The following is an 11629-nucleotide window of genomic DNA, read 5'->3' on the forward strand; positions in this document are numbered from 1 at the left end:
TGGGAATGTAAGTGGACGGGCAGAAGGACAAGTAGTGTCCTTCCCACCAGCATCCAATTTAAAAGCCCCATCAGAAACCTGGATCCTATCAGTATCTCTCAATGTTAGAACATCATCTGGGATTAAGAAACTGGCGACCATAATGACATGTGAAATAAATCTCATCCAGTACCCATGGGTTTTGAGAGAACAATATTATTCCCGTCAGTAATGATCAACTTTAAAACCTCATCAGAAAAAGGAACAGGCAACCATATAAATGAATGATACACTTCCCATGAGTATCCATCAGCTCTAAGACATCATCTGAGAGTATGAACAGGCCAGCATATAAACATACGATATAGATCTCATCGGAATCCATAAATTTTGTAACATCATATAGGAGTAAGAACCAGCAATCATAAAATCTTATAAGATAATTCCCATTAGAAACTGTGAGTTGTGAAGCATAATTTGGGAATATAAACGGGCAACCATACTCATAAACATGTGTCGGCCACAGAAGGAGAAGATAGATGCTATTATATGCACTAGTAGTAAGCGGGGGATCAGATTGCCTGGAGGGACAAATCAAAATATGAAGAAGAAAACCAAGATAAGTCAAAAAAGTAGACAAAGTAAACTGATGAAGCACTGATGCTGGATGAGAAGGATTGACTTCAAATAATATCTCTGCTGTTTGAAGAGCATTGTTTTGACTCCATATGGCAGGCACCTGAAGTACATATATATGGCCTGAGGCATAGAAGATAAACAAAGCAAGAAGATGCAAAGTAATAGATAAATGCAGCTACTGAACTCAGGGTTGAACTATTCCTTCTTATACTAGGCCAAAATTTGCAAAAGTAAAAGCCTAACAAAAACTTCTGATAAAAATTCCTGAAAGTATCAGCTCAACAGCAAATGCCACCAGAGGAAGTTGATTAGACCAGCAAATGTAGTAAATATGACTAGCATATATATCATAGTCTTCAAATGGAACTACCAGAACTCATTTTTATCTGAGAATCAAATTCAAGTAGATAAACAATAATGACAGAAAAATTCCGATTGATTCAGATAGGCCATTGACTGACTACCATATGAACAGCATTCAGCATGCAACAGCACCAAGTTTGTAAGTTAGATTGCACCTCCACCATTGCATCTTTCCACCTCCTACTGTTATAAAGGCAACATGTTAGTTCGTAATAAACACTAGGTGCTCCAACCATCTGTCTTTTCCATTCACCATTGCCAAAAGACTCTCACAAAAACTGCAAAATCTGGAAGCATCGTGAGAGAACCACTGATGAAATTTAAGAGGCCGAGTAACAAAATAAGGCCTTTTTTGTGCTGCTACCTACCTTTGTAAGTTAACGTTTTGGAGGTAGTCCACTTTCCGCATCTTTTTTGAAAAATTTGTGGACAAAATCATGTTTCCCTGCTCTAAGCAACATCTTTCGACAAATAGTTGGGGGTGAAAGTGATATAGATAATATTCATCCAAATCCATTTTCGTATCTAAATCAATCATGATATACATAGAATTTTGAGAATCCCACTTATATCTATATCCATATTTATATTTATATTTGTTAAAAAAAAATAAAAAATAAATAGACAACTATCCGATCTTTATTCGAATATCCATATCTACATGTAACTCTATATAATTTTATATAGTATATTAATTTTTGAAAGAAATATATAACTATATAAATATAGTATTAACTTGATTTATTATTTATTTGATAATATCTTTGATTCTATAGTCATAAAATTTAATTATCCAACTTATATTTATAATCGTAATTGCATCCACACTTTCAATATCCGAATTGTATTCGTATCAATTTAAAATAAATATGGATATAAATTTTTGTATGCTAATAAGATCCGTATTTGTATTCGTCAGATAAAACAAATATGGATATGATTATACTGATATCCGATCTGTATCCGATCCGATTTCAACCTTAATAAGTAGCACTTACAGCATTAAATATGGATATTTTATATATATATCTTTTTATTTTTTTAAGTTTTTAAAGTAATTATATATTTAATTATTCATTAATATATTTTAGCTATAAAAAGAATAGCTAAAAGTTTGACTCAAACCATAAATTTAACCCGATTTGTCCGACCCAAACCCAAAATTTCAGATTGGGTTTGGATCATACAACCCCGACCAACTTGGATGATCCACTTGGTTCAATTTTTCTTTTTCTTTTCTTTTTTTTTTTCCCAACTAATGGGTTTGGGTCGGGTCCATAAGCACCACCCGAACACGAAACCGGTTAAGGTCTGGGTGAGTCCGGTCCGACTCGTGCGGCCCTAGCAGTTATAAGAGTGGGTTCTAGGGTAGGGGTTTCTCCCTCCTCGTTGCGTCGCGCCGAAAACCCTTGTCTTGGACGAGGAGCAGCGGCGGCAGCCACAGACATGGCGGTCGGGTGAGGATGCGACCCTTGCTTCCGTTTTCTTTTCTTTTCTTTTTTTTTTTTAACCCCACTTTGTGTTACAATCTCTCATCTATTTCTCCGTTTCCGATCCTTTCAGTAAGAACAAGAGGATCTCCAAGGGAAAGAAGGGAGGAAAGAAGAAGGCGTACGCCAATATCAACTCCTTTCTTATTTTACCTCTTTTTACTTTTCAATTGTGATTTTCTTAATCTATTGCAGTGTGGATCCCTTCGCCAAGAAGGACTGGTACGACATTAAGGCCCCCTCAGTCTTCAATGTGAGGAACATTGGGAAAACCCTAGTCTCAAGGACCCAGGGTACGAAGGTTCGTTATTGTTATTTTCGTGCTTAATTTTTTTTTTAATGTTGTTCATAGAATATTCTTCCACTACTTCTTGTTTTGGTTTAGTATATGAACAATTTTATTGGGTTGTTTTAGGGTTAAGATCTTTGTGTTTATTGTTTTTGTTGTGTTAAGCGTCGAAGATGTTTTAAAAAATTCTTTTTGCTGGCGTTTACCGAATAATAAAGTTAGTCTTTGGTTGAAATAGAACTGTGTGCGATTGTTATATGAGGATATTTGGTTTCAGTCTAAATATTTAGAACTTGAACCGCAAGTCCTTGGGGATATGTACTATTATTTGACACATGTTTTTGGTTATGAAGTTTGATCTTTCTTTTGCACAAATTGTTCGTTATGATGTTAGAGAATTCTTATTTTGTTTCTTCTGTAGGTTCTTTTTGTTTGCATTTTAAATTGCGTATCTGTTTTTCTTTATTTTGTTTTTTAAGTTTACTTGTAATTTCATGAAAGCTCTGTGCTTGCTGTTGCTAGTATGGCTGGTGAATTAATGCCAGATGTTTACCTGGTTTCCATACTCGGAAAGTATCTTTTTTGATCAATTTTTTCGGAAGATGTTATAAATTGCATTTTTTGTGGGACATAATGTTTATTATGTCAATGTGGTATAACCGTGGGATAGTTTGTTCTCACATATGCTCTAATCAGGTTGGTTTTTTTTCCTTGCAAGTCATGAGCAGGCTTGCGACCTTCTAAATTTTTAAGTAAAGGCGATTAGGCATGCTAGATGAACATCTGGAATAGGGGTTTGCAGATCAATGGCCCTGTGAACAAGAGTAATTATATGGGTTATTGTGATTGTGCAAATTTTAACTTGGACAATCCACTTTTGGCATATGGGTCTTTACCTGGGTTGTTGCTTTCATGCTCACTCTGCTAATTTGCTTTTTAACACTCAGGCTTGCAGGTTTTATGATGATTAAGCTTAATTAAAATATCGATACGCTAGTAATTTTGTTTTTTTGAAATCTATGGCATTAGAATGGCACTTCTAAACGAATTAGTTAATAAACCAATTGCCAAATAGGTGAGGATTTTTCTCTCTCTCATATCAAGTTTAGCTCAGTGGTTGATGTTTTTGTATGAGCTCTTGCATCCCCAATGTTCTAGAGGTCCTTTCGTCGCTTGTTCACCTGCACTTAGTTCAAGTTACTTATGTTTACCATGAGTCTAATTCCTGTGTCAAGATGCAAGCTTTCATGAGATGTGGTTGTGCAGTATGAGGTCAGTGTGCAAAGTTGTATGGTTTGATTGTGTAATAATATGAGATAAGAGGCTTGGACAGGCCATTCTGATCTTTCAGGCGTGTATTTGTGCACTTTGCATGCATAGGGTTGGAACAGTTTGTGGGAGGTCAAATTTCTTTTTCCTTAAAAATGACATTCTTGGTTGGTGTATGATTGGGGGATTTCGCTGTTTGTATATGCATATATATTTAGTCTTAGAGGTTTCAGCACACTTTGATTTGTCTGGTCATGCTCAGGCTTGCTTTGAATCTCATTTGATGTAGCCAATTTGCAACTTTAGAGACAGATCCTATTGGATTAGTAAAACAAGTACTGTAATTACCTACATTCTGTCATTTATAGCAGGCTGTGATTTTTTAAATACCATAGCTGAGATGATCCAGCATCACTGCACACTATCAATGTTATTTTTGTGATGCATGTCCAGGCTAATTTTGTTATCATGATTCCCTAAGGAATCAATCATCTTGCTACTCGCACCAGTGACAAATCTCGCTTATTGCCTTGTACATGCTTGATTTCCATTTTTTCTTTGGTGGTCACATTTAAACTGTTTTGTTCCCTCATTATCCAGATTGCATCTGAGGGTCTGAAGCACAGAGTGTTTGAAATTTCTTTAGCCGACCTTCAGAATGATGAGGACCAGGCTTACAGAAAGATCCGGCTTCGTGCTGAGGATGTTCAAGGGAAAAATGTCCTCACAAACTTCTGGGTATGTGCCTTGGTGGTAGCTTCATTACTCTAATATTTTTGTTATTCATCTCCTTCATCATCACTTGCAGGGAATGGATTTTACGACTGACAAGCTTAGATCTCTAGTGCGGAAGTGGCAAACTCTCATCGAGGCACATGTCGATGTGAAGACCACTGATAATTACACGTTGCGGATGTTCTGTATTGGCTTTACCAAGAGACGTCCAAATCAGGTCAAGCGCACTTGCTATGCTCAAACTAGCCAGATCCGGCAGGTAAATGACATTTTGGGCTGCAACCCGGGTTATATGTGAATCATTATTTTTATGTAGGAGTAATAAGTTTACCTCAAACGAAGTGTAATAGTTCATTTTTTGTATTATATTCAGATACGCCGCAAGATGAGAGAGATTATGGTCAACCAAGCTACATCCTGTGATCTCAAGGACCTCGTACAGAAATTTATACCTGAAGTCATTGGGAAGGAGATCGAGAAAGCTACAACAAGCATTTACCCGCTTCAGAATGTGTTCATTCGGAAGGTCAAGATACTGAAGGCCCCAAAATTTGATCTCGGGAAGCTCATGGAGGTGCTCATTATTGCTCTCTCTGTGCCGTTCTGTCCATGCCACTGCAATTGTAGAATGACTCAGATGCGATTTAATTGGAGCATTGAGTAGAATGCATGCATATTTATCTATTTCTTTTGGCTATTTTGGTGTTTGCAGGTTCATGGAGACTATAAGGAGGATGTGGGTGTTAAGATTGACAGGCCTGCCGATGATGTCCCCATGGAAGGTGAACCAGAAGTTGTTGGGGCCTAAGAGAATGTGGCTCTAGTTTTGCTTTTTTAAGAAAAATGGTCCTTTTTTAGAAGACAGATGCCATCCATCCTATTGACAGAGTGGATGGTATGGACTCGCAGTAGTTTTGGTACGTCATAGTTGCTTTCTGCATTTTCTGTTTGAGTTGATTGATGATAATTTAATTGTAGCAGTATAACGGGATATGCTTAATCAATTCTGAGTGTTCGTTTTAGTTTTTATTTGAATTTTCTTATGATGTCAATTTTGTCATTGGTTTGTTGGTTATCTATGAACAATTGATTTTCGTACACACAAGTGTGCGTGCTGTGGTTTTGTGAACCGGTGTTTGGGTATGTTGGTATGACAGTAAATAAACCATGAATGTGATGGGCACAATGTTTTTGCTAAATTCTTCCCTGCTTGGCATCAATCATGGTTGTTGCAAGCAGTTATTGAAGCACTTTCTAGGTTTTCTAGGTTGTTGATGATGAGACAACTCCATGTTCACACGTAGGTTTATTTTTTGCGGCGATGTTGGAAAAAAAAAAAAAAAAAAGCCCAATGTGTTGACGGTCCTAATTTTTTTTAAAAAAAAATTAACAACCATCAGAAGTTGGAATGTCTTGTGGCTATCCTTTTTGAAATCCAGTATCCGTTGAAGCGAGCACAAATTGATCTCTACGAGCTATGGGGAAATTTGGAGGATATCTCCTAGAATCTTCTTTATACAAAATACCTATTAATCGAGACATCAATTTAAAATGATCAACGGATCGCAGCATCTATCAACGTAGCGTTGCATATTCAGCTAATCTAAAGCCCATTAGAGTCGTACTTTGCCAGAACTGCCGAAGACCTCTCCATGGATCGAAATCATTTGCGGGAAGGAGGAAAGGAAAGTGGGCGACTCTTTCTCCCTTAAAGCAGATGTGGCACACAGTGTAAGGTATAATTTCTGTCGGGAGAAATTATATCCTATACCACGTGTGGTGTACCACATCAACGACACTTTTTAATTTTTATAAGCGTCATTCACCATGCAATCGTCTCTTGCAAGAGACATTCTATAAGCATAGAAAACACAAGATTATAACTAGGGCAAATTTACGAACATTTACCTCATCAAACTCGATTGCAGATAATGATGAGCCTACCGGAACACTATCTTATCACACGCTGAGTAGACAATAAACTTTAGGATGGCTTTCCATGTGATAGCAAAAGATCTTTATTTCCTCTCCACACAAAAGAATATCGACATCTAGATGACATTCTACAAGAGTATTGTGAATATATTTCGCACGAGATGCTTCATGCCACATTCGGCTTTGCAGTAGTCCTTGAGAGCCCAAATCTTCGTCCCTTCCTCACCTTCCATGATGCAATGCAAATAACCCCCCGAGTGCATGACATGTTGAGATCCTTACGACAAAACTTGCCCTCGAGATCAACTTCCGACCATTTGTTACATGAAAGATTCCATGTACAAAAAAGATTCGCCGCCGGCTTCGGATCTCCAGCATACCTGGCTCTTGATCCACTCGCCCTTCTCAAATGAGAAGATCTCGAGCTCTTCGTCCCCATCCCAGTAGCCATGACTGAAGCCGAGGACAAGGTAGCGGCGGGAGAGACAGGGATCGAAGACCAATGGCAAGAAACTGGAATGTTTTATGTCAACACTCCATTCCTTTGTGGTGGGATTGCCGACGAAAAATAACGAAAAAGTTGCTGCAACTCAAATTTCTGCTAGATTATAAGCATTTGTTGTTATGATCAAATTTCAAAGTATGGGATGGTATTCTTCCTACTCTTGATTCTGTGGTCGATAGAGCTTGTAGACCACTAATTTTGTCCAATTAAAATGCTGTTGCAATTGGCTATCCATATTATTAAAAGTTTAAGCCAAATATCCAAGTCACCATATGAAAAGTGATGATACAGGCATGCTTGTATCCATAGACATGTTCCATAAATTCTTATTTTTGCATGACTCTATATCATGAAAAAAAAAAAAAAATACAAATATCTACCTAATTAAACTTTGTTGTGAATGATGATGAGGGAAGCCTGCAAAGTCATGATCATCCCATTGCACCCTCATGGTCTCACCCTCCAAAGCCATGGAATTAAATAGGTGAATAAAATAATAGATGACAATGAAATATTCTACTTGTATAACTAGATGATCATAAAATAGAGTATATTCTATTTATATTCTTTTAATGATATTAATTTCATATTTTTTAGATAATTTTATTTCTAGTTCTCACACTTAACTGACTCCTTTAACCTATGCCTTTACAATGGTAGTTCCCAAGTGGCCCTGTCCCGAGTGAGAAGAGAGCAAGGTTGAGAAGAATATGAAGTGAGAAAGAAGTAACAAGCCTGAGAACCATTCAGTATTAAGACAAGGATGTTTTTGTCCTTCTAAACCATTGTTAGCCTCAACTAAATTCGGTCGATGAAGATTAGCGGAAGGACCGATTTATACAAATTGAGAACTTTATAAGCATTTTATATAAATATGAAAAAGACACTGACTAACAAGAAAATAGACAATATGATGTGATGTTTTTTTTTGAGCTATACACATGGTCAAACCTATTTTTGAATAAATTTTAGTACCCTACTTTTATGTTGATGAACAACGGGACGTGCGCGGCCTTCCCAGAGGCGAGGGGAGTGGGAGTCCATCCTAAGAGGTCAAAGGAAGCGGGAGAGAGGAAAATGTTAAGGATGTGACTCTTCTCTCTTTCCTAAACAAAATTGCCACTCTAGGAGCCTAGTTAGAGCTCCATAGTTGAAGTTATCACCGCAACTCAAGCCGCATTTTAACTTTAGTTACAGTAATTGACTTATAATGAAGCTCATTTCTTATATTTGAAGGAGAGTTTTGAAAAGGAAAGGCATTTTTTATGACAAAATTTTCATCAAACAGTTTATAAGCATATGCTAAGTTGGAGTGTTTGCTATATACGGAGATAATGATGTTCTTATGAAGTCAGCATCGAAGCTACAAGTGGCGAGGGCCTGCATGTAGATTTAAATGCCTACTGATAAGGAGTGAGAGGCGATGCAGGCCTTAAGAAGGGGGCAAAAGGCAAAAGAGAGAGACAAAAAGAGTAAACGGCAATGGATAAGGAAGAGAAGTGTAATATGGAGTGTGAGGTAGAGAATGGTTGTGGGCCTCTCGAAGGTGACAAATGCTAGCTACAACATTAAGGGCAACAGTCAAGAGGAATTTCACAGCAAGGCAGAAGAGGAAAGGGGAAAGGAAGGAAGAGAAGGAGAGGCCTACTATAGCGAAGCTTAAGATAAATGAGGCAGCTGTGGTCTCTCAAAGGTGGCAAAGGCTAGAAGTAGCATTGAGGGTGGAAGTGAGGAGGAACTTAAAAACAAGGCAAGAGAAGGAGAGAGAAAGAGAAGAAGGAGAGGATTTAAAAATAAAATAAAATAAAATATTAATTTAAATAGTTGTAACTTATTTGTAGTCTTTTTTGACTGCAAATCAATATACTACAAGATAACTAAAAGTTGCAACCCAATAAATAACTCAACTTACAATATAATTTGAGCTATTGGGATCCAAACAAAATAGATTGGTCCATACTTGCAACTTGAGCTGCATGTGGCTCTACTTGTAGATTTCTGAACAACCTCCAAATAATCTTTTTCCTTCTCTAATTGTGAAATATTCAAACAACGAACAAACAAATCCAGCCTTCTAAATCAAAATTAAAAGTTTGATAATTAAATGAGTGTGGCAAAGTATGATAGTATAAAAAGCTTAATATATAGAAGTATAACCTACCCTAACAATATAATGAAGCATGAAATAATATGAAAAACTGTATCTTACCATAAATGTTTACCAAATATGAAGGACAATAATAATAATATAAGCATGCTGGCTTCGAAAATGGAATAGCAACTGTGTTTCAGAACTCATAACTCTAGGATATGTCGACAATTAAAACAAGAAATCCAGATAAATTCAAATCATGCAAACCACAAAGTTGTAGATAGACAACATTTCCATCCGGATGCAATGCCAAGACACGATGTTTCAAACTCCATTGGTCACCATCTAAATCCTTAAGAACCCAAATTTGCAGTTCAGTTTTACCTTTATGTGCATAATGCAAGCAACCTCCAGAGAACCCAATGCATTGGTTGTGAAGGAAAAGCCCCTTGCGTCCATTATCTGTAGAATTTGGTAGCTCCATTTTCCGAAGAACCTCTCTCTCAACATCAACTCCCACGAGAAGGTTGTGAGCAGAAGCCAAGGCTCACCTGTAAACAATTCCTTCATTCTAAACCCCTGACAAGCCGACAATTCGACCGGAGTGATGGTTCCACAGTGGTTGGCACTTGCCCCACTCCCGTCTTGGATGAATAAATTTCAAGCTCGGTTGATCCCTGGCTTTCCTTGAAGTGAAGGACATGGTAGTGAGGCGAGCGTTGGGGATCGAAAGCCAGTGCTAGAGTTCGAAATCTTCCAAAACAGTTAGGGAGAGCAGCCGATTTCTTAGTGGCAGGATTGAAGATATAGTATCTGGAGAAAAGTGAACATGGATGCCAAGTGCCACAGAGAAGCAAACCATTGCAAGAGTCCACGATCCGAATACTTTCAAGAGGTAGCAAGAAGCTGAGCATCGGTTGGAGGGTGCAAGCAGTCGATAGTTTGATGTATCCGTTGATCAACGGCTTGAAGCAATCAGAAGACATGTCGGAGAGCGGTTGCTCCCCATTGTGGAAGAGGCCGGAGACCATGCATGGGAGCTTGTTTTGATAGAGAGGGTCGGAAGTGAGGGCTCGCCATGACTTGGAGATGCATTGGAAACGGAAGGAAGACTTGGCCGGCAGTCGACAGAGGATCTCGGCCACCAGGTCCTCTGTTAATTTGGTTGCAGGGCGATTCTCTCTTCTACTGGTAGAGGCCATCTTCTCTTTCAGCTGGATCAATTCTCTATCAGATCGGAAGAGCTATAGAAGGAGTTTTGCCTCTATCCCCCAAAAGCCTCTGTGACAATAAACAACAAATATGGTGAAATGGTTGAGGATGGTTCACTTAAATAAATAACCCATCCGAAAAATATGTTATATAAAGGGAATTCCAATGCATGATTTTTTGATTTGTAGGGTTTGGAGGGAGTCGAAGATATACCATTTTACTTCAATGTGTGGAGAGACTAATTTTATATTTCAAACCTTTAATGCTCAGAGATGGAGTAACCTTACTGCTGCACCATGGCTCTTCCTCATCCAAGTAAGAGATTATATCGTTCAGGTAAAAGATGGTGCTAGAGGCCTAGGCATGTAGATTGCCCTTTTTCCTCTTATGTTCAAGGTGCAAATATTTCTGATAGTAGGTGATGAGACATACCGACCGACCCTTTTCACGCCGACTCACCAGTGGATCTGCCCGACCGGCGCCCGACTCTACCGACTATACCGACCGACGACTGTCGATACCACCCGATCGAAGGTATATCGGTCAGGCAGATCCGTTCTGTTCCTGACTAGCCGAACGGCAGCGCCTGACTCTACCGGCTCCTGCCATGCACCCGACCAGCCGACGGTGTCCCCGGGACTTCACCCGACGTCCCACAACCAAATGCCGGCGTATGGTCGGTTGGCTCTCCAAAATACCGTACGACTGCTGTGGGCCACTGTCCTGACAAGGACATGCGGCGTGGCCACCCTGGGGACATCGTCCCACCCTGGACATGGGTCAACCCTAGTGATTTGACAGCCTCACGGCGATTTGACAGCTCCACGGCGATTCTGACAGCCTCCGACGATTTGACAACTCTCCAATCATCTGCGCCATTAATGACAGGACCACGCCGCGCCCTACTATAAAACGGAGAAGGCAACAGTGCTGAAGGAAGGTTCTTTCTAAGCTTCTGAGCTCTCTCTATACCTCTCTGGCTCTCTCTCGCTGACCCCCCTGATTCTTTTCTACTATTGCCTAGTCTCCTCTCTGACTTGACCGTCGGAGGGTCTCCGCCGGAGGCATCTCTGGTCAGTGTGGACTTCTTTTGCAGGCGCTCGTTTTCCGACGATTAGGCG

General features: G+C 39.1%; 1 protein-coding gene and 1 pseudogene across 1 annotated transcript; one reads left to right on the forward strand and one right to left on the reverse strand.

Annotated features, from left to right (window-relative positions):
• The first annotated feature begins 2297 nt into the window (after positions 1 to 2297).
• On the forward strand, positions 2298 to 5793 carry LOC105060679 (small ribosomal subunit protein eS1). The gene is made up of 7 exons (XM_010944475.4): positions 2298 to 2438; positions 2545 to 2592; positions 2667 to 2772; positions 4630 to 4767; positions 4838 to 5023; positions 5138 to 5338; positions 5477 to 5793. Exons 1-7 carry the CDS (start codon positions 2428 to 2430, stop codon positions 5570 to 5572), a joined length of 786 nt encoding a protein of 261 aa, XP_010942777.1. The 5' UTR covers positions 2298 to 2427; the 3' UTR covers positions 5573 to 5793.
• An 840-nt stretch (positions 5794 to 6633) lies between these two features.
• LOC140853309 (F-box protein At5g07610-like) lies at positions 6634 to 10642 on the reverse strand (annotated as a pseudogene).
• Positions 10643 to 11629: the final 987 nt, after the last annotated feature.

This window comes from Elaeis guineensis, chromosome 13, assembly GCF_000442705.2.
Source record: "Elaeis guineensis isolate ETL-2024a chromosome 13, EG11, whole genome shotgun sequence".
In the NCBI taxonomy this organism is placed as follows: Eukaryota; Viridiplantae; Streptophyta; class Magnoliopsida; order Arecales; family Arecaceae; genus Elaeis; species Elaeis guineensis.